Consider the following 23,200-nt stretch of genomic DNA (forward strand, 5'->3'; position numbering starts at 1 on the left):
ATTTTTTTCGAAGTCATTTTTAATTAACAACATTAAAATTGCTTTTTTCAGTTTTAATTTTTTATTTGGCAAATATGGATATAACACAAGTAAACAAAAGTTCTTTGGGGTCCTCAAAAAAAAGATGGGGAGCTTCTGAGACCAAAAAGTTTGAAAACTGCTGCTGGAGGCCAAGATCCCTAGCTCTATCAGTCTGAAGAATCTTGCGAGGCTACCTGCTGCCCAGGTTCCTCTATCAGTTTCTCTGAGGGGTCTGGTTAGGCATAAATGGAAGACCCAGAGTGAGAGGTATTAATATATGCTGCTCATAAAGTCAAAAAAATCAGCTCCACTATATTATTTCTAGCCAAAGATTTTCAGTCAATTTATTTAAGCTCAGTGTTCAATAACTTATGTAAATGGAAGAACGGTAATATACAATACCTGTGGTGTTCTCAGAAAGGAGAAATCTGGTTGTGGCATTCCAACAAGGGAACAAATTCGAGAAAGTTCAGTTACTGGCGTGGACACAGGAGGAATCTGGCTGGCGGCAGGCCAGCACACACTGTCCACAGACTGAACGTTACGGTACTCACTAGCACTGTGAGGCTTGTTCATATAAGATGCTGCCAAAAAAGGGAAAAGGACATATCCACATTCAATGATATCTCAAACTATGCAATTACGGCAGGGCTTTACAGAATAGCAAGGAGGACATTGTTAAAAAGTGAGAAGAGGAATCTCCCATGAAGCAAATATAAGAACTATTTAGTTTTGCCTAAAATGACTAGAATTCAATGAAGATTTTAGATGATTACAATTAATTACTGATATATAATTAAGACAAAGATTTACAAATATGATAAGTAGATGACTGCCAAAAATTAGCATCGTGAGAGGTTAATGACTACATAGTTATTTACAGGCAAAATCTAAACACGCAAATGGCTTTCTTGAGCTGATTTACAATTAATTCTTAAGTCCTGAGGCTTTAGCTTCAGTCTTCTCAAAATTCCATCCTACTTTCTGAGACACATGGATGAATGTTTTATTTGCTCTAAAATAATGCTTCTTAAAAGTTTTTCTGAAATTAAGTCTTTTAAGTGCCTTTATTATGATTTAAAAATTCTGAAAGTTCACATTCTTTATAATCAACAAACTCACAAACAGAACAAAAAGCACACCCCAGTGAAGAATGAATCTAAACCTCTTACTGTTATAGATTAAAAAAAAGTTAAGTGGCTTGCCTGAAGTCACACATTAGTTCTGTTACATGGGCTGGATTCTGAGTTCTTGACTCTAAGGTAGATGATATTTTTCACTATACTGAAGTATAGTAAAAGTTACTTGTTTTTGACAGTGGGACCATATTTATCCAATATTGTTTTAAAATTTTATTTTGCTCTATTTCAAGAGCATATCTGTCCCTATGATAAATATTGTTTCCTGATAGTTACTGGAATTTTAAATTATTTATCCCAATACTCAGGGGAGCATAAATGAAGTTAGGCTCTGATTTTGATACTTAATAAACTCAGATTAGCTTATTTCAAAATGTTTTTTACCTCTCTGAGAAACTTCTGTCCCCAACCTACTTTTGCATGAGTCATTTTTCCTGGTAGGCTTTTGCAGGTAATTAGACAGTCAAAATATTAAAGTACAGGGGACGTGAAAGGTAGGGGTAATGATGGACATCTACTGAAATCCAGCTATGTGCCAGATGTTATGCTATAGGTTTCTTAGACTTAAGGTAAGTGCCCACTTTCCAGTGTGTGCCTCCATTAATTATTTTAAATTGATTTTACAGCTTCTTCTATTTTTATGCGGGTCAAGTTATTTTAACATAATACTAATATCAATTATTGGCACCTATGATGTGTCAGACACAGTGCTAACTGCTTTATATATGTCATACAATTATCACAACCGTCATTTGCAATGTTATTTTATAGATAAAAGAATTTATAGAAAAGTTAAATAATGTATTTAAGTTACATAATCATTTTTAAATTACTGAGAAAAAGCTAAAATGTGAAAACATTTCCAGGTTTGGAATCTCCAGAATGAGTATCTGTAACAGTATAATTTAAGTAGTCACAAGGAGGGACTTCCCTGGTGGCCCAGTGCTTAAGAACCTGCCTTCCAGTGCAGGGGATGCCGGTTCAATCCCTGGTCAGGGAACTAGATCCCACATGCATGGAGCCTGCTGGTCGCAACTAAGGAGCACATGTGCCACAACTAAGGAGCCGGCGAACTGCAGCTAAGGAGCCCACCTGCTGCAATTAAGACCCGGTGCAACCAAAATAAATAATAAAATAAGATAAATAAAATTAAATTAAAAAAATAAACTTATTAAAAAAAAAGAAATATTAAAAAAACGTAGTCACCAGAAGACATTTAGGGACTACAGATCTATTGGTTACATAGTTACATTGTTATATAAATGACACAAGTATAAAATTATACTCTTATTTGTTACTCTTAATTATACTTAATTATCTTTAAAAATCACATGATTAAAAAATAAATGAACTGAATTTTTGAAGTGATTGGTTATTAGTACTAGTACTTAGCTTACTTACTTAATTTCTGACTTTGTTTAGGCTGTGAGGAAGATCCATATTCATCTCTTCTATTAGAGGAAACAGTGACTTCATTACCAAACTGTTTCATCTCATTCTTATGGTCCACAGTGTCAGAGCCATCAATTTTTAGAATTTCTTTAAGCATCCGAGTTCCCTTCTGTTTTGAAAATGATTGGTATGGAGATAGTGGGGATAGGGGAGAAAAGTTAAAAGCTACAGACCTTACTGATGTTTCTTTTAATAAGTTCCATTGTTAAAAATTAAGACGATAACTACATTCAGATAGAGAATAAGGAAAATAAATAGAGTTGAAAAAAAAAATTCACGTTTCCTGGCAAAGAAACAATACTTATCATTCTGCTTAACTTTTGACCAAACTGTCTGGTGGCAATCTTTGAAAAGCAAGGGAGCTATGGTGGCTAAATTGCCCAGGGCAGCCCGATCTTTCTCACAGGATGACAATAATAATGCCACACACCAGTCTACATAAGAGAAAGTGTTTTAACTGTTGCACAGGGTATGTATGGCTAACAGTAATGAAATTACCATAGTGTACAAGCTCTTACAAAATACAAACCATAGCAAATGACTGTGGTGACAAATGTTCTTCGCTTGGAGGCTCTTTATGATGAGATGACTGTACTTCATTTTCTTTGGAGATATTCAAGGATGCTAAGAAGTTCTCAATTCCACGATTAGGCTAAAAGAATAAATATTTTGTGCATGAAGATGAAAGTACAAGGACACGAAAATAGCTGAGAGTTTTATGTACAAAAATGATCATTTAATTTTCACTCAATCGTCTTCCCAGGTGTTAAAGTTTGGGAAGAGAACTTGAATAAACAGTCTTTTAGCTGATCAATGGCATTTGGATAACTAGTTTCAACCTTTCGGTTTTCTGAGACTTCTGCACTCTCATTTCTCTTCAAAAGCTTAACACTACATTTGGCAGGCCCTTCAAACGCCTGTAAGAGAGGAAGAATGAGTTTTTGTGCAAATAAAATTATAATTCCGACTTAATAGTATTCTAAATAAATTGCTGCAAACTTTTTAATGTGTTATTTTCTCTTTTATACCATGAGAAAAAAGGGGGCCCATAAACTTGATGAGGGAAAAAATTCCACCTTTACTTTCATTAATTTCTAAATGAGACTTAGCATTCCCTTCAATTATGAATGTAGGCAATAAAACACAATGGTGGTGATTCTAATGGTATTTCAATATTACTGGTTTTCTTTCAAATCTTATATATTTTACTGTAGCATTAAAACTATTATTCTGAGAAAGAGTCCATAGGCTTCACCAAAGAGGTCCATGGCACAAAGAGTTTACGAACCCCTTCTCTAGAAGAAAGGAAACTATAGCATAAGATTTGTAGAAAGAGATGACTCTGAAAGTCATGCAATTCAACCCTTTATTGGTATCTAAAAATTAATGGGCTGAGAACCTGTTATGTGCCAAGATATCTGCTAAAGTATCTTTTATAAATGTAATATATTATAGCTTATAAGAGATCTAATTTTTAAAAACTTTGTGTTATATAATATGCATATAAAAATGCACGTAAGTGTACATAGATATTTTTAGACTTAAAATGTTTTTTTGATTATAAAATACATACATACTCCTTATCAAACAACAAACTATATAAAATAAAACATAAATGATCTCAGTTTCCCCCATTAACCTAACTCCACAGAATTAACTGTTAACTTTGCCATGTTGGTACATATACTTTCACTGAATATACAAACATATTTCTACATATTTTATACATATAATGTACCCACATATATTCATATATGTAGGTATGTTTGTATGTATTTATGTATATATAGACTATATATAATGAGAGACACAAGTGACATATTTTTATCTCCATTTTAAAGATGAAGAAATTGAGGCTGTGAGAAGTGTAGTGAATTGCTCAAGGCCACCTAGCTGTTAAATGGCAGAACCAGAACTTCAGGTATCTCTAGTTCCAAATCCTGGACTCTAGCTGTGCAACCTCCCATCCAAGTGACTGACAGGCTCAGCAACCCTCTTGTCATGCACTTTATGAATCTGGCTGAAAGGGCTGCAAAATTCAGTCAGATGCCACACAGCCACCAACTACAATAAAAAGTGGGCTACTAGCATAGCGCAGGGAGATCAGCTCGGTGCTTTGTGACCACCTAGAGGGGTGGGATAGGGAGGGTGGGAGGGAGGGAGTGAGATGCAAGAGGGAAGAGATATGGGGACATATGTATATGTATAACTGATTCACTTTGTTATAAAGCAGAAACTAACACACCACTGTAAAGCAATTATACTCCAATAAAGATGTTTAAAAAAAAAGAAAAAAAAAAGTGGGCTACTAGAAATGTGATTTTAAGAAGCTTACCTGCCTATTTGATATTTTTTGTGACCGACTCTCAGTTTTAGGACTCTTACACTCTTCTTTAACTAGAGACAAAAAAACAGAAATTTTGTTAAATGAAATTTGCTGCACACCAATTAAATTTACCAAGTATTTACCATAGCAAGGCACTGTGTAAAAAATTCACAGAATTCCAAGGAGACAAAGGCCCTGACCTTGAGGAACTTATTATTTAGATGAGGGTGAGAAGAAAAACTCACAGATGACAACAATAAGGGAAAAAGAAAGGTGGCATCTAATTGAACCTTGCAGGATGGCAGGTTTCCAAAGGGCAGAATAAGAGGCTAAGTATTCCAGCAAAGAAAATAACAGGAGAAAAGACAAATAATAGTAGAAGCAGAAAGCAAGGAATATTTGTGGAACTAAAAACAGACCAGTTCTGCTGGAGGTTGAGGAGTATAATGCAGCTTAACTGAACTAGAGAAGCAGGCTGCAGCCACAATCTGCAAAGGACTGAAGACTATAGAATTATACTGGTAGGCAATGGGCACAATCACAGAAAGGTTCTGAGCTGGTAGGAACCTGATCAGAATTGTGCCTTAAGAAAATTATAATATGGCAGTGGTTTATTAGCTAGGTAGAAGGAGTAAGAGACCAATTAGGAAGCTATTTTAGTATTCCTGTTAAGGGGAAATGACGGGAACAGAAAGAAAGTGAAAAGGATGGATTAGAAGAGGAAGGAGGAAAGGGAAAAAAGAAGAAAGGAAGGAAGAAGGGAGAGAGGGAGAGATGAAAGAGGAAAGTGAGGATGAGGAAAGAAGTAAGGGGAAGGGATGGAAGGGGGAGGGAGGGGATGGAATGAGAGAGGAAGGAAGGGACAAAGATGGGAAGGGAAGGAAAGGGAAGAGAGGGAACAGAGAGGGGAAAAGAAAGGAAGAGAGGAAGGTAAGGAAGAATTCTTGTAAAAAGGAGGAAAATTAAAAGTGACACCACTGTTATTCAACATTGTACTGGTGGGTTTATCCACAGCAATTAGGCAAGAAAAATAAATAAAAGGCATCCAGATTGTATAGGAAGAAGTAAAGCTATCTCTATTTGCAGAAGCCAAAAAAATTAGGGCAAATAAATAAGTTCAATAAGGTGGGAGGATACAAGATCAATATACAAAAGTCAGTTTTATTTCTATAAATAGTAATGAACAATCTCCCCCCCACCAAATTAAGAACACAGTTCCACTGACAATAGTATTACATAGAATAAAATACTTAGAAATAAATTTAACAAAAAAAGTTCAAGACTTGTACACTGAAAACTACAAGACATCGTTGAAAGAAACAGAAAGGCTTAATATTGCTAAATGACAGTACTACCCAAAGTGGTCTACAGATTCAGTATGATCCCTATAAAAATTCCAGCTGCCATATTTGCAGAAATAGACAAGTTGATCCTAAAATTCATATGGAAATGCAAGAGACCAGAACAGACAAAATAATCTTGAAAAAGAAAAACAATGTTGGAGGATTCAAACTTCCCAATTTCAAAACTGATAACAAAGCTATGGTAATGAAGACGGTGTGCTGTTCACAAAAAGATGGCATATAGATAGTTGAAATGGAATTGACAAACTAGAAATAAACCCATACATCTATGGTCAACTGATTTCTGACAAGGGTGCCAAGACAATTCAATGGAGTGCAAAGAGAATTCAATGGGGAAAGAACTGCCTTTTAGCAAGTAGTTCTGGGACAACTAGATATCTACATGCAGAAGAGTGAATATGGACCCCTATCTCATACCATGTATATACTTATTCAAAAATGAAAAAAGACCAAAACATTAGAGCTAAAACTATAACACTCTTAGAAGAAAACATAGGTGTAAATTTGTGTGACCTTGAATTAGGCAATGGTTTCTTATATGATACCTAAAGCATAAGCAAACAAAGAAACAGTAGAAATAAATAGATAAATTGGACTTGATGAAAACTAAAAACTTTTGTGCTTCAAGGACACTAAAAAAAGTTAAAAGACAACCCAGAGAATGAGAGCACATATTTGCAAATCAAATATCTGCTCAGCATATAGGATACAGAACATAAAAAGAAGTCTTACAACTCAAGAATAAAAAGACAACCCAATTTTAAAATGAGCAAAGGATTTGAATATATATTTCTCCAAAGAAGATATACAAACAGACAATAAGCACATGAAAAAATGTTCAACACTATTAGTCATTAATGAATTACAAATGAAAACCACAAGGAGACTCTACTTTACATTCACTAGGATGGCTATAATAAAAAAGATGGATAATAACAAGTGTTATGGAGGATGTAAAGAAATTGGATCCTCATATATTGCTGGTGGGAGTGTAAAATGGTACAGCTACTTTGGAAAACAGTTTGGTAGTTCCACAAAAAGTTAAGCATAGAGTTAACACATGACTCAGTTATTCCATTCATTCATATATACCCAAGAGAACTGCAAACATACGTTCACACAAAAACTTGTACATAAACATCCACAGCAGCATTATTTATTACAGCCCAAAAGTGGAAACAATCCAAATGTCCATCAATGGATGAATGGATAAACAAAATATAGTATTCATACTATAGAATATTGTTCAGCTGTAAAAAGGAATGAAGTACTGATACATGCTACAACATGGATGAACCTTGAAAAGATTATGCCAAGTTAAAGGAGCCAGTCTCAAAGGTCACATATTTTATGATTCTGTTTACGTGAAATATCCAGAATAGGTCAATCCATAGAGGCAGAAGTAAATTAGTGGTTGCCAGGACTAGGGGAATCACTACTAATAAGTATGGTATTTCTTTTTGGGGAGATGAAATTGTTCTAAATTTAGACAGTGGCATTGGTTGTACAACTTTGTGAAAACACCAAAAAACACTGATTGTATACTTTAAAAGGATGAATTTTATCATGTATGAATTACAACTCAACAAAGCTGTTAATTAATACAAATAAAAGGAAGCAGTTAGCACCACAAGTATACTTTCTAATTCATAACTTACATTTTCTGTGAGGCTCATGTTTTCTTTGCTTAACACTGTTCTCATTAAAGCCAGATTTGTGATGTTGAGTTACTTGACTTACTTCTTGAGGTAGAACTACACCCTGAAAATTAAAATTCTTATAAATGATTTAAACAAACTCTTAATATTAAAACTACTTCTCTTCTTCAATGCTTAATAAATACTTTATTATTTTTATAAAAGTTATAGAGCTCACTAGAAAAAGATTTAAGGAATGCAGAAAAGTACAGAGAATTTAAGAAAACCACTCAAATTCTACCGCCCCCAAATAACCATTATTAACATTATGATCACAACTCCAGACGTTTCTCTATGCATTAGATAGATAGTAAGGTACACAGAAAACAATCATTTTACAAAAATGCTTTCAATAGAAAGAATTCAATCTAATTTTGTTTGAAGTTAATACAGAAACTAAAGATTAAACTTTAGGTGAATGTTTCTTCCTAACAGAAATATCAGCCTCTAAAGATCTCTCTAGATTTGCTTCAAAATAATCCTATCTCTGGGGTATGTGGGGATAGGAAATGAATAGGTATCATGGAAGAAACAGAACTGGACATGTTCAAGGTAAAGGATGGGTACATGTAGATTTATTATACTATTTTCTTGACTTCGTTATTTTAAAAATTTCCATTAGAGTTTTAAAAAATTCATCATTCCTGTCCCTATGTTATAAAAGTTGAGGATATTATTAGCCCTTTCACATCCTTTCCCATAATACCTGATTTTTATTAATATTTATAATGTCAAGGTTTTCAAATGCTGGAAGACTATTACCACTACCAGATAGCAAGACTGATTATAAAGCTACTGTAATTGAGACAGTGCATGAATGGACAAAATTAGCAAAATGACATGAGTAAGTTTCATATATAAAGATCACAGCAGATCCTTTTGCTTTCTGATAGGGAGAAGAGGCCTGAAGGCAAAAAGAGACAGATAACTTGCCACAGCTGAAGTGGGAAGGGGAAGCAGAAGTAGGGGCTGGAGATGTTCAATACAAATTAATCACTTTACAATGATTACACAATTTTGCTTTTGGTGGGCCCTATTTATTTTTTTCTGAGCACAGACGAATAAACACTGGGTACAAAGGCACATCGTGTCTTAGTTGGCAGTGGACATGCTCCAAAATAGTTGTGATATGCACCAAAGTGTGAAGGAAGGTCTGATGAGCTCATATGCACAAGAACATCTAGGGTTCTTTACTCTTAAAAAAAAAAAAGGGCCAAGAGACTTCCATCCACATAGCACAATGGCTGGTGGGGGATTCTGACTCTAAAGAAGGGAATTAGAACATCAGGATCAATAAATTGGTGTGAACGAATACTGTGTGTCTATTATGTGCCAGGCATGGTTAAGATGTACTTTGCATCCATTATCTTAACATCATTATAATAATGCTATAATCATAAAAATGCTATGGTGTATTTTGATTCCATGTTATAGAGGAGTAAACTGAGGCTCAAAGTGATAATGTAATTGGTTACAGAACTAAATAGGAGCTGATATCTGAGCTCTAACTCTAAAACCCAAGTTCACAGTACCATTTCAGAGAAACAGTGCCCTAAGTTTAATTAGAAAGAAAATATCCTACTTTTAAGTATGGTTTTTTGAGTTATTCTGTTTGATGTCTAAATAAAGCTATTTGTGTCAGTCACATTGTCATATTCTGCCAATAAAGACTTGAATGTTTTTTTTAAAGACTTTTTTAAAAAAAAATAAATTTATTTATTTATTTTTGGTTGTGTTGGGTCTTTGTTGCTGGGCATGGGCTTTCTCTAGTTGCGCAGGCTCAGTAGTTGTGGCGCATAGGCTTAGTTGCTCTGTGGCATGTGGGATCTTCCCAGACCAGGGATCGAACCCGTGTCCCCTGCATTTGCAGGTGGATTCTTAACCACTGTGCCACCAGGGAAGCCCTTAAAGACTTTCTGAAAGAGCAGTTTTAGGTTCACACCAATATTGAGAGGAAGGTACAGAGATTTCCCCTATACCTCCCGTCCCACACATGCACAGCCTTCCCCATTATCAACATCCCCACTGGAGTGGTGCATTTGTGACAACTGATGAACCTACAATGACACATAATTGTTACCCCAAGTCCTTATTTTACACTGGGTTCACTCTTGGTGTTATATATTCTATGGGTTTGGACAAATGTGTAACGACATGTATCCATCACTATAGTATCATACAGAGCATATTCAATGCTCTAAAAATCTTCTGTGCTCCACCAATTCACCTCTCCCATTCCCAATAATCCCTGGCAACCACTGATATTTTTACTGACTCTATAGTTTTGCCTTTTCCAGAAGCTTGAATACCTTTAAAAAAAAAAAAATCATGTTGCGTTCTCTATAATTTGCTTACCAGATGAATTCCAGGCTGCTTATTAAGGCTTCATGGATATAAGTGTTATATGTGGTGGCTCATAATTCTTAGAATATACAGGAGATAAAACATGGGAGTGTTCAGCTGATATAAATAATGAAATAGCACCTAATAATAAGAGATGCATACAGAAGATTCTGAGGAAATATATTATCAAGCGTGGCGTTCCATCTCAAGGAAATTGGTGGTAATAGCTAGTAGACTTTTTGGCAGTGAGAGAGGAAAGGGCATCCTAAGTGGAAGGAACAATGCAAACACATAATCTGAACTGGAAATTACCTGTTTATGGGAAAGGGAAAGTTAGGAGACCAATCTGATTAGAACAGACCATTTTACCAAATAGTTGACATACTTTATATAAGAACTATGCAGAGTTGGATTATACAAGGCCTAAATATTAGTTTGAGTTGAGGTTGAATTCCACTAGTATTAAACAGGGAGCCCTACACATTCTAGAGTATTTGAACAACACTATTTGAGGGCTGGAAAAAACCTCAGCGTTCATCTAAGTCCAAGCCTTAATTTTATACACGAGGCCACAGAAGCCCAGGGAAATCAGATTTGTGCAACTTGAGGCACAAAACCTGATTTCCTGATTCTGAGTCTAATACCAGATTTATCTTCACTACACTGCCACAGTGCATAAACTGAGTTCAAAAGCAGGAGTCCTTATTAATTAGATAGGTTGCTCAATTATGCCATGATTGAGCAACACTGGTGAAAGGATCTTTAGGAAAGATTAGGTAGGAAGTACTATGTAAGAAGGACTAGAAAGGAAAGACATAAGAAACAGGAAGCACAGATAGGAGATTAATCTAGGGCTGGGATGACAATTTAAGGTCCAGTTGTAAAAACTGAGAAAGGGTAAAAAGATTTGGGGACTCAATGCAAAAAATATTAGAGAGAAGAAGCAAAAATTTTTGACTTCATGCTTTTCAGATTATATGCCTGAGTAAATGGTTGTGTTAGAAAATAAGGATAAGAGAAGAGGCTTTAGATGAGGTCAGTTGTGAGATTATCTTGAAGTTGAGGTGATGGCGGAGCATCCATCTATACCTGTCTTCTAGAAAGTTGGAGATACTGGGCTAGGTCTTGATTGAGAGGTTGGAATTAGAGACATAGATTAAGTGGTAATTAGCAGAGAAGTAAGAGCCAAAGTCACCAGTCAAGGAATAAGGCAAAAGGGAAAAGAAGACTGTTGCGTTTTGGGAAACAGCTCCCTGTGAAAGGCTGGAAGAACAGAGGTTAACAAAGAACCTGAACAAATAGGGAAAGGAAAGAGGAGAGACTCAGGGTAATGTTTTCTCTTAGAGCAAAACTCCTTGAAAGAATTACCCATATTTGCTGCCTCCAATTTCTCTCTTCCTCTTTTCTCTTAAACCCACTCTAATCAGTATTTCGCTCCTATCACTTAACTGAAACTGTTCTTGTCAAGGTTCCCAATGGCCTTCATGTGCTAAATTCTGTGCATAGTCAATTCTCAGTTTTCATCTTAATTGATCCATCAGCAGCGTTTGACACAGCTGATTACTCTGTTCCCTCTGACATCTGTTCTTCACGTGGCATCTAGAAACCACCCTTCCCTGGTTTTCTTCCCGTCTCACCGGCCATTCCTTCTCAGTCTTCTTTGTTAGTTTCACCTAGTCTCGCTGACTCTTGAAGGACGGACTGCTCTAAGGGTAAGTTGTTGAACTTTTTTTCTATCTATCCACTTTCTTGGATATAGATAAATATAGATATATACACACATATGCACACACACATATGCACATATACACACATATATGTATATGTATATATGTGGGTGTATATACATATATATGTATATAATGATTCCCAAATTTCTCTCTCCAGCCTGGATAACATTGATGACTTTCAGACTCAATGTCCAACTCTACATCTCCACTCAAATATCTAACTCCAATAACTCTTCTTAATGTTTAGTATACATCTCAAACTTACCAAAATTGAACTCCTGATCTTCCCCCACAAACCTACCAGATCTGCAGTCTTTCCCATCTCAGTTAATAGCCCCTCTATCCTTTTAGTTACTCAGACCTTAAGAGTCACATCCTTTAATACATTCTTTCTCTTTTACCCGCATATCCAATTCATCATCAGCTGGAAATCCCTTCCAAATATGTTTAGAATTTGACCACTTTTCACAGGGTCCTACTACCCTGGTCCAAGTCAATATCAACTCTATCTTGATGATTTCAGTAGTCTCTGAACTGGTCTCTGTTTCCACCTTGGTTCCTCTACATTCTATTCTCAAGATAGCAGGCAGAGTGATCCTATTAAAATATAAGTCAAATCATGTCACTCTGCTGTGCAAAACCCTCTGCTGATTCCCTATCTCACCGAGTAAAAGCCAGTGTCCTTATAATGGTCCAGGAGGTCCTACATAGTATCAATCTCTTACCTCTCTAATTACGTTTCCTACAACTCACCCTATTGATTCAGCCAAATGGTCTTCTTTCTCATCCTTGTGTATGCCAGGGATCACCACCCACAACAGGGCCTTTGACTTTGTCTTGAATACTCTCCCCTCAGATATCTGTATATCCACTCCTCATTTCGTTCAAATCTTTGCTCAAATGTTACCTGAACATTCCACTTAAAACTGCAGGGGACTTCCCTGGTGGCACAGTGGTTAAGACTCCACACTCCCAACGCAGGGGGCCCGGGTTCGATCCCTGGTCAGGGAACTAGATCCCACATGCATGCTGCAACTTAGAGTTCGCATGCCACAACTAAGGAGTCTGTGTGCCGCAACTAAGAAGCCAGTAAGTCGCGACTAAGGAGCCCGTGAGCTGCAACTAAGGAACCTGCCTGCTGCAACTCAGGAGCCCACGTGCCGCAACTAAGGAGCTGATGAGCTGCAACTAAGGAGCCCGCCTGCTGCAACTAAGAAGCCCATGTGCTGCAACTAAGGAGCTGATGAGTCACAACTAAGGAGCCCACCTGCTGCAACCAAGACCCAGCACAACCAAAATAAAAAAACCCCCAAAACCAGAAAACAAACAAATCAACAAAGCAAAAAAACGAAAACAAAAACAAAAAACAAAAAAACCCCTAAAAAACCAACAACAAAAAAACAAAAACAGGGGCTTCCTTGGTGGCGCAGTGGTTGAGAGTCTGCCTGCCAATGCAGGGGACACGGGTTCGAGCCCTGGTCTGGGAAGATCCCACATGCCGCGGAGCAACTAGGCCCGTGAGCCACAACCACTGAGCCTGCGCGTCTGGAGCCTGTGCTCCGCAATAAGAGAGGCCCACGCACCGCGATGAAGAGTGGCCCCCGCTTGCCACAACTAGAGAAGGCCCTCACACAGAAACGAAGACCCAACACAGCCAAAAATAAATAAATAAAATGTTAAAAAAAAAATGAAAATCATTAAAACATAAACACATGGTGTTTAAAAAAACAAAAACAAAAACAAAAACCCTGCAAAACCTTGCCTTCCCCCCTCCCCAAAATTCCCTATCCTGCTTCCCTGCAATTTTTCTCAAACTTATATTATCATCTAATATACCATTTTTTTTTTTTTGGTATTATTTATTGTCCTTTCCTCCCTACAGTACTAACTGTATGAGAGCCAGGATTTTTGTTTTGTTTGCAGCTATATTCTCAGTGCATAGAACAACGCCTGGCACATGGTAGGCACTTAATAAATACATGTTGAATGAATGAATGATAAAAAAGCACTCTTGAGGAATTAGCCATATTAAATAAATAAGAGAGGAAAAGAGGGTTTAAAAATCTGGTTATGGATTACATTTATGTAGAAAGATTTATGAATGATCTAAGGAAAACTTAAAATAGCATATTGGCAGAAGTGACCTGTGTGTTGTAACTCTCACTTTTTTTTTTTTTTACTTTGTTTAGATTATTTTTCCCACTTTATTATTTATTTATTTATTTATTTTAAAACTGAAGTACAGTTGACTTACAATGTTGTTGTCACTCTCACTTTTTATTTTTACTTTACGAACATTCCCTTCGCTATTTTCCCCTCCCTAGCGCTGATGATGCCACCATCACGGGAGGACATCAGAATGAATTAGGCCCTCATGGTGCAGGCTACTGGTTTATAAACCTGAGAGGACATTCCTTTTTGACCTAAGCTGAGAAGTTAGGTTAGTAATTAGCAAAAAATGTAGTAGGAATTCATTCCTTTTCTTTTTCCTTTTTTTTTGGTGCCTAAGTCTACTCTTTTAGCAGAGTTTCTTTCCTCTTCTTAAACTCTATCAAGGAATGTGAATTTGCTCATACACATTTAAGACAACCAACTGCCAGCATAAAGCTATACATTCAGGTGGAAGTGAGTAAGTTAATGAGTGCCATTAAAGCCTTTATTAAAAAGAAAAATTGTCTACATTCTTACTCATTAGTCCAAAAACACAGGTAGCCTAAGAGAACTAAGAAAATTCAAGATCAAAGTGTTATTTCTCTTTTATAAGATTTCAGGAGGAAAATTAATCACTGCATACCTAAAAGAGAAATATAAAATAAATTTAAAAAAACTAAATGTCCATCAAGCAAGGTATACTAACCTTCTCTTGTAGAGGTGGCTGAAAGTGTTGAACCTTTCCAGATCCCTGTAAGGATTGCCAAATGTTGCAAAATTCATCATCATCTTTAGCAGGTACCTGGGAAAGTACAAAAAACTTCTTAAGGAAAACTGAAACATGAAAAAATAAAGATTCAGATTAAAAATCAAATAATTTATTTATTAAAGCTATTTAGCAGTAGACAGGATATTTAAATTTCATCATCTGTTATCTCAGTTCTTTTTTTCTGGAGCTCAGTATAGTAATCATAAAAGTATACTGCTGGAGTGAAAATGTTCTTCTACAGATGTAATTGGTTATTAAAAAATATTTAAAGCATTACAAATGCTATAAAAGATTATACTGAATCAATATCCCACCAAAAGATTTTTTTTTGGTCTTCCAGTATACTGGCATATTATCTTATTCAAGCTAACATTTAATAATATTTATTTAAAAAATTTTTGGGATTTCCCTGGTGGCGCAGTGGTTAAGAATCCACCTCCAATGCAGGGGACACAGGTTCGATCCCTGGTCCAGGAAGATCCCACATGCCATGGAGCAACTAAGCCCGTGCGCCACAACTACTGAGCCTGTGCTCTAGAGCCCATGCACCGCAACTACTGAGCCCACGCGCTGCAACTACTGAAGCCCGCATGCTCTAGGGCCTGCGTGCTGTAACTCTGAAGCCCGTGCACCTAGAGCCCGTGCTCCACAACAAGAAAAGCCACTGCAATGAGAAGGCTGCGCACCACAACAAAGTAGCCCCCGCTCGCTGCAACTAGAGAAAGCCCGCATGCAGCAACGAAGACCCAACGCAGCCAAAGATAAATAAAATTAAATTAAAAAAAATTAAAAAAATTTTTATCTTACACAAAAATAATCTGATTAAAAAAATCAGCTATTACTTATGGAGAACTGATTTCATGCAAATTAAAAATCTAGAAAAATATGCACCAAAATTTGACAGTGGTTACCTACGAGATTTGAGAGGATTTTTGCTTGTTTCCTTTGCTATCATCTATTTATCTGTTTTCTAATTAGTCTATAATAAACATGTGCTATTTGGATTAAAAAGTTTGGTTAAATGTAAAATAGATAGCTAGTGGGAAGCAGCCGCATAGCAAAGGGAGATCAGCTCGGTGCTTTGTGATGGGGTGGGATAGGGAGGGTGGGAGGGAGACGCAAGAGGGAGGGGATATGGAGATATACGTATACCTATAGCTGATTCACTTCGTTATACAGCAGCAACTAACACAACAATGTAAAGCAATTATACTCCAATAAAGATGTTTAAAAACAAAACAAAAGAAACAAAACAAAAAGTCTGGTTAAAATTTGGGGCCATGGAATTAAATAAAGTTAAGTATCTCACACAAAACAATTCAAGTTTTGCCCTCAGGAAGATGAAATAAAGGAAATCACCCATGAGTTATATGGTGGGAATCTGAAAACTGCTTTTGATAAACATGATATAGTCCTCTCCCTTACCTTTCAAATTAATGTCATTTTGTAGGAGATAATATAGGACATTTGGGTGATATAAGACAAAATATAAGTGTTAGTTTACCAAGTAAATATATAAAGAGAAAACAGATATTTTAAGCTCATTATTTAAATAAAAGTCTTACTTGAGTAGGAACAAAAAGTGATTGAGGGGAATGGTTCAGACCTCCCAAATGCCCAGATGAAATTGATGCATTTGAGCTATAGTGATTCACAGCTGGCTGTGGTTTCACAATGGCTGTCAACTTCTGATTTCCTGTTTCAGAGCGACTCCCATGAGAAAGGTTCACCAAGGCACTTGTTGGCAGTCGATAACCTCTACCAGGTGAGCACCTAAAAGTAAAAAGTTTTATCAGGGTCAGAGGGAATTAATACTAAAGGGAGCTAAAAGAATCAAATAATTTTGGGGTGGACAGTCCATAATCCGAATTAATAAATATTACTTTTAAATTCAGTAGAGGAACTTGAAATCATAGAAAGATCTCAATTTATAAGATTTCTGAAAAGTTTCTGAATAGAGTATTCCGTGCTACTAAGTGGGGGGAAAAATGTCCTAGAGGTATAGTTGTGTGTGTAGGGGCGTCTGTGTGTTAGTTTGCCCTCAGAAGGCTTGCAACATAATAGCTGAGTTAACCAAAAATTCATGAATTAAATGTCAAACTTCTTTAAAAGGTTATGAATCTACCCAGTGTGGAGCTGTGTGGCTCTACCTATGCAACAGGGCAAACGTTAGCTTTGATCACTTTTGTCTCCTGATCAATTGTTGAGTCCAGCTCTTTTTATCCTCATCTTCCCATCTTAATGTTCCAGAACTGGGAAGGCTAAGAGACAAGTCTTGTGATTTCCTTCCTTCCTGGCCTTTATAAAAGTGTTTAGATATTAAAATAAGCCTTCTCTGGTCAAAAGTTTTCAACTCTATCACCTCTTTAGAATGTAATTTTCTTATATTCTGAGATCATGGGGAAGCAGAATTCTTTCATGAGAAGTCTTTGTAAGATTTCTAGAAAATATTTTCGTGAGAACTACAGTTTAAGGTTCTGCATTACAGAAATGAATATATTGCAGGCATGTAATCTTTTACACAGCTCTCAGTCAGTCAAGAAATCCAGTGTCTCTACCTAGGAGAGGAAAAAAAAAACCCTGAGAAAAAAGTTAATCATCTTAAAAATATATTTCAAAGTTATTTCGCCTAAACTTATTGGTAATCAAACATTTTCATGAAAAATAAAATCAGACATGGGATCCAGACCCTGCTGCTGCATTTAAGAGTGCAGACAGTAAAGTCTTTGGGTAATAGGCACATTCAAGTTGCAAAACAATAATAGCATTCTGAATGTGATCACTACTTGTAAGGACTGAAGATTGTGATTTTATACAAATAGGCTAAATAAGAGTAATTAATTTTTTATTTTAATTACCACTAATCAAAACAGAGGAGAAAAAGAAACTAAGCTAACTTCAGTTCAGTTTTCCAGTTGGTGTTTAGAAGGGAGAAAGGAAAACTGGAAAGGATTTCATTTAACCCTCACAATCACCTAGTGAAGTGCACATCTTCATTATAGATGAGGAAATTGAGGGTCAGAATGCTTTTAACTAACCTACCTAAGGTAACACAAAGGTTAAGTGAAAGAGCCCACACTTTCTAATATTCCATGACACCTCTCATTCTAACATGATCTTTTTCCTATAACTTTAAACTTTCTTTCTATTAATGCTCTCCAAAATAGATATGAACAAGTCTCCACCATGTTAAATTAAAAACAAACAATCCAATCCTCTTCCTTTAAACCTCCTCACCCCCAGTTATCTTTTCTCCCCTTCATGGTCAAACTTCTCAAGGGTCAGCTCAGTTTCTTGCCTCCCTTGTTACACCTGCCATTCACTCCTCAAACCAACCCAATCTAGCTTGAGCACCCACAACTCCACTAAAACAAATGACAAAGACTTAAAATGTCACTCAATTCAAAGAACGTTTCTATTCCTCAAGTTATTTAACCATAAAAAAAAATGCAAATCTGATCATGTCACATCTCTGATTTTGATGGCTTCACATTGCTTTAATGATAAAGACCAAGATACCAAGATCCTTAGCATGTCCTGAAAGTGGCTTACCAGTTCCTGCAGTGTGGTCCTTGCTTTTCTCCCTTACGCTAATCTTACACAATTGCTGAAGTTGACACACCTGCATTCTTTTAGTTTTTAAATGAGTGAAAACGTCCTCTGTTGCATATGCTATTCTTTCTTCCTGACTACTTGTCACTCTTCCTCCAGCTACCTATTCTTCATGTCCCATTTTAAACGTCATTTCTTAAAGAAAGCCTTTCTAGAACTCTCAGGACAGATCACACTCTTATAGACACCTGAAATACTTCTTCCCAGCACTTGTCACATTTTAATTAAAAAATTAATATTGTAGTTAGTTAATTATTGGGTTGGCCAAAAAGTTCGTTCGGGTTTTTGGTACCATCTTACGAAAGACCCGAACGAACTTTTTGGCCAACCCAAGGTATTCTCCCACCTACTAAAATGAAAGCTCTATGAGGGTAGAAACCATGTCTGTCTTATTCACTGTTACATCCCTGGTAGCAAGTATGATGTCTTGTACATACTAGGAACTGAAATTGTGGACAAATAAACAAGTAATGTAGTTGTTGGCCACATGGGCATATTTACAAAGTGTAATTATCATCTGGAAATACAAACCTTATTGTTAAACCTCCAGGAAATTCTTCATCAAATAATACTTCAAATAGTACATCAGCTTCTCTATTAGCTGTTTAAAAAAGAGAGAGACTGAAAAATCATACGATAAAAGAAAAATCAGCATGTAAGTTTTTGGGGTATAAGAAGCATTACAACTATCAATACAGAGAGTGAATGAAAAGAAAATAAGCTCACAGATTACCTTACTGGTATTAACGTAAAGTAAAATAATACTATTTTAAATTAGGTACTGTGAGAATTAATTATATTTTTCTCTTTGTTTTGGTGTATGTTGGAAATTATTCATAAAATGAGTTAATAAAAGAGATAACTTTGGAATTTGCAGTTTAGAAGGTCTTACAATCAGACAAAGGAAATGAAGATTTGAAGACATGGCAGTAATGAAAGGAACGGAATGGAGAGAACGGATATACTACTAGATAGAACTGGCAGGAGTTTGTGACCTGTGTAGACAAAAAGAATGGAGATGTCAAAGATTACTCCAAAGTTCTGGCTGAGATGACCTGGTAGACAATGGATGGCATGACTGAGACATGAGACACGTGAGAAAGACTGTGGTGCAATAAACTTAAGGAGGAACAGAGAAGGATAAATTTTGGCAGACAGGATGATGGGATATAACTGGAAAGTTTAAGTTTACTAAAATGCCAAGGTAAAGTGAAATAATTAGCTATAATAATATTTGAATTCTAAGCCCAAATTAATAATAGAGTCTATCACATAACTTCAGAACTGACTCTCTCTCTCTTTCTCTCCCCATCTCTATCCCCACCCCTTTCCATGCTATTGGTTCTGTTTCTCGGGAGAATGCTAATACCATACCTGATACTATGTTAGGGGTTGGGGGATGTTTCCCTCATTCTTGGTCCCTCATTGCCCAAATGAAACCAGGCCTGCAGAGCTTACTCATTCTCCCCCATCTGGCTGTACCTTTCACCTGACACTTAAACCTAAAATCTAAACCCAAGAAAGTGGGGCTCAATGGGCGGCAGGAGCTTCTCCTCTGAAGGCTTAAGGTCCACTTTCTAAGTTCCTGTTTCCCGTCTGAGGGAGAAGCCACTGACTCAAAAGATTATTGACAAGAGGATTGTTCACCCCCTTTAGTGGAGATGACTAGGGAGATGAGGTATCAGCTGAAGGCAGTAAGACAAATATTTCCCTTTATATTCCATGTCCATGGCAGACATGGTTAATCAATGACAGAGCTTTTTCCACTCAGAGTAGGTGTAGCTTTAAAATTTCTGTCAAGACAAAATTCCAAGTGGTCACTACTACTGATAGGGGTTGTCAGAAGAAAGGAAACTTCTATGTTATCAGAGCCCTAAGGCTTTTTCAGGACAATCTAATTAGAGTACAATCCAGTAAGCTCAACATTTGAACTGCCAATGCCTGAGCCTGAACAGATGGCAGCAGGAGGGTTGCTTCATTGCACCCATCTGACCCTTACCATACTTAGCCTGGGCTTTACCTACTTAACCTTCCCGCCTCCATTTTCAGCACCAGAAATGTATCCAAAAAAATTCAAAGAAAAATCAGGGAAGAAAATTCTCTTTTAGAGGCAGAGCCCAAGAAGATGTGCAAATGTGGAGAACCACTGCTCAAAGTTAGAAAAGAATCAGGGCAAAGAGTTCAAATCCCAGCTCTGCCACTTATTTGTGTAAATTCAGGAAAGTCACTTAAACTCTTAGGCGAGGAAATAATATCTCCCTCTCAGATGGTTGGGAGGGTTAAATGCAAAATGTAAAAGTGCTGGGCACACTGTTGGCAATAAACAAGCAGCTCTCTTAGGCTCATGGCCTGTCTGCTCTTCCTTCTTTCTGGCAGTGAGACCAAGGCTGAGTGCCTGGGATACGGAGGGACAGTGCTGCTAGCGCGCTGACCTCCAGGTACCTGATTTGCTGCCTCATGTTGGGTTGACTTTTTTTGGAATCTATGTTGCAAAGCTACTCACTCCAGGCATCCCTTTGAGGCATTTCTAGATCCTTAGTTAATTCTTCCCTTTTCTTTCCATATCCTCATTTTTCTTTGTTTTTTTTTGTAAAAAACACATAATATAAAATTTATCATTGTAACCATTTTTAAATGTGTAGTATTGTAGTGTTAACTATATGTACATTGTTGTACAACAGATAGGTCTGTTTTACATACAATATCTAGTTGTACTCATAAAATTCAAATAAATATGCAAATCTTTTAACCACAAATAAGCTGATGCATCATGTTTGTTTATTTCTCCACAGATATCAAGAGATTACAATGACAATTAAGGTAAAGCCCTGAACAAGGTTAGATGAAACCCAATGAAATGTTTCTCTTAGTTTCATGAAAACACATGTATGTATTCTCACCAAGGTTTCAGATAATTTTAATGTGCTATACATAAGCTACCAAATTTTAAGCAGCTGTTCCTCAACTTCCCCACGTTTTAATCACTTCCCAGATGATTACACAAGATAGAGAAGAAGAATTTTCTTTGAAACCTAAAGCTGGAAAAAACTTAACTAAAACATAAAAGGATTTAGTGTTTTTCCTGATTTATAGTTGCTTTCTGCTTACATATAAGACACACAAGTTTGTGTTTCACTCTACAATATAAACGCAGTTGGAGACACGTCAAGTATTGAGTTATTACCCCCTTTAATTCCTATGATGGTGCCCCGAAGGCCAACTGGAACGGAAAAGTTCTCTCTCACATTTACAACTCGGTCAAAGAGACGAAATTCTGCATCCCGATCAGGAATGACTCCATGTTGCTGTTCTAAAGGCTGAAGAGAAGAAAGATTTAATTATTATTATTAACTCTAATTTTAAGAAGTTTTTCTACTAATGTATTGAAAACATTTTGTTCCTTCTATACTTTCAAAGCAAAAACAACAACTTTGAATTCTCTGACAGGAAACTTACTCTGTATAGCAAATGGGGCTTCACTGTCACTCGAACCTTCTTATTATTCTTTCTTTGCTGAGGAAAGAAGAATTTGAAAATATTTTTAGAATATTAAAATTTAAAATTATTATTCAGTATTTGGACACGACTGAACGTTAAAAAGCCAAAAGAAATGAGTAATTTTAAGATTTTTGAATTTCTTTAGACGCAAGCAAGGATGAATAAATAAATTTTTACATTTTTTAAAGTAAAATTTTTTGTTGATATATAAGACATACAGAAAAATGCAAACTTATAAGTATAAAATCTGATGAATTTTTATAGTATGAGCATATCTATATATATCCACACTCAGTTCAAGAAACAGAACACTACTAAGCACAACATAAAAGACCCTGAAAAAAGAAATTAAAAATAGGGAACCCTTGTATTGTCTCCCAGTTACTACCCCTCCCCAATGTAACCTTATTTCTAACACTAAAGATTAAACTTGTCAGTTTTGAACTTTATGTAAATGCTATCCTATTCAAATGCTTTTTTATCCTAAGAAGAATTATATATAATGGTCAATAAAGATTAACAGTAAAGGAAAAACAGGTATAAAGTATTGATCTATGTCAATACTTTGGGTTTTGTGGCTACCTATAAAAATTAAGGTAACATTCATACAAAGTCTTTGCTTTTGGAAACTGGCTTTGGTGTTTAAATTTTTGACTATCTAAAAATGCTGGAAGAAGACTTTTCTCCTCTATTTGATACTTGTTAATTCTGCGACCTCACACTTAAGCACCAGCTTCCTTCAATCTGTAAGGTGGAAATAATACCTGTTCTACCTAATAAAAATGTGAGAATAGGAGTCAAGATGGCAGTGTGGGAAGATGCCAAGTTAGCATCGCCCCACAACTAGGATGCCTGTCGGCCGCTGGTGGGGGACCCTGACGCCCAAGGAGACGGGAGGAACCCCCAAATGAACCGGCAGGACATGGGGGAACTCAGGGGGGGAGGAGAAGTGGAGGCCTGACAGGATCAGCACCCCTGAGGCCAGGGAGATGAGGAGAGGCAGGCAGGAGGGGCCCTCCAGGAAGAGTGGGAAAGGAGCAGAGGGTGATCGCCCGGCCCACTCTGTCCCAGGGAGCCTGCTGAGCTCCCCGGCCAGTA

At 36.6% G+C, this 23,200-nt stretch overlaps 1 protein-coding gene across 2 annotated transcripts in view; it reads right to left on the reverse strand.

Annotated features, from left to right (window-relative positions):
* The window catches only part of XRN1 (5'-3' exoribonuclease 1), a 98,679-nt gene that overhangs the window by 9,468 nt on the left and 66,011 nt on the right, over nucleotides 1-23,200 (reverse strand). For both annotated transcript variants that reach the window (XM_068546037.1, XM_068546036.1), the window contains exons 28-37: nucleotides 22,061-22,117; nucleotides 21,789-21,921; nucleotides 19,136-19,205; nucleotides 16,558-16,765; nucleotides 14,930-15,025; nucleotides 7,961-8,063; nucleotides 4,948-5,009; nucleotides 3,142-3,264; nucleotides 2,562-2,721; nucleotides 424-605 (exon numbers count right to left, since the gene is read on the reverse strand). In XM_068546037.1, the coding sequence (XP_068402138.1) occupies nucleotides 424-605; nucleotides 2,562-2,721; nucleotides 3,142-3,264; nucleotides 4,948-5,009; nucleotides 7,961-8,063; nucleotides 14,930-15,025; nucleotides 16,558-16,765; nucleotides 19,136-19,205; nucleotides 21,789-21,921; nucleotides 22,061-22,117 (1,194 nt within the window). The remainder of the gene's footprint in view (nucleotides 1-423; nucleotides 606-2,561; nucleotides 2,722-3,141; nucleotides 3,265-4,947; nucleotides 5,010-7,960; nucleotides 8,064-14,929; nucleotides 15,026-16,557; nucleotides 16,766-19,135; nucleotides 19,206-21,788; nucleotides 21,922-22,060; nucleotides 22,118-23,200) is intronic.

The sequence above is a fragment of the Eschrichtius robustus genome, chromosome 6, assembly GCF_028021215.1.
Source record: "Eschrichtius robustus isolate mEscRob2 chromosome 6, mEscRob2.pri, whole genome shotgun sequence".
NCBI classification, from domain to species: domain Eukaryota; kingdom Metazoa; phylum Chordata; class Mammalia; order Artiodactyla; family Eschrichtiidae; genus Eschrichtius; species Eschrichtius robustus.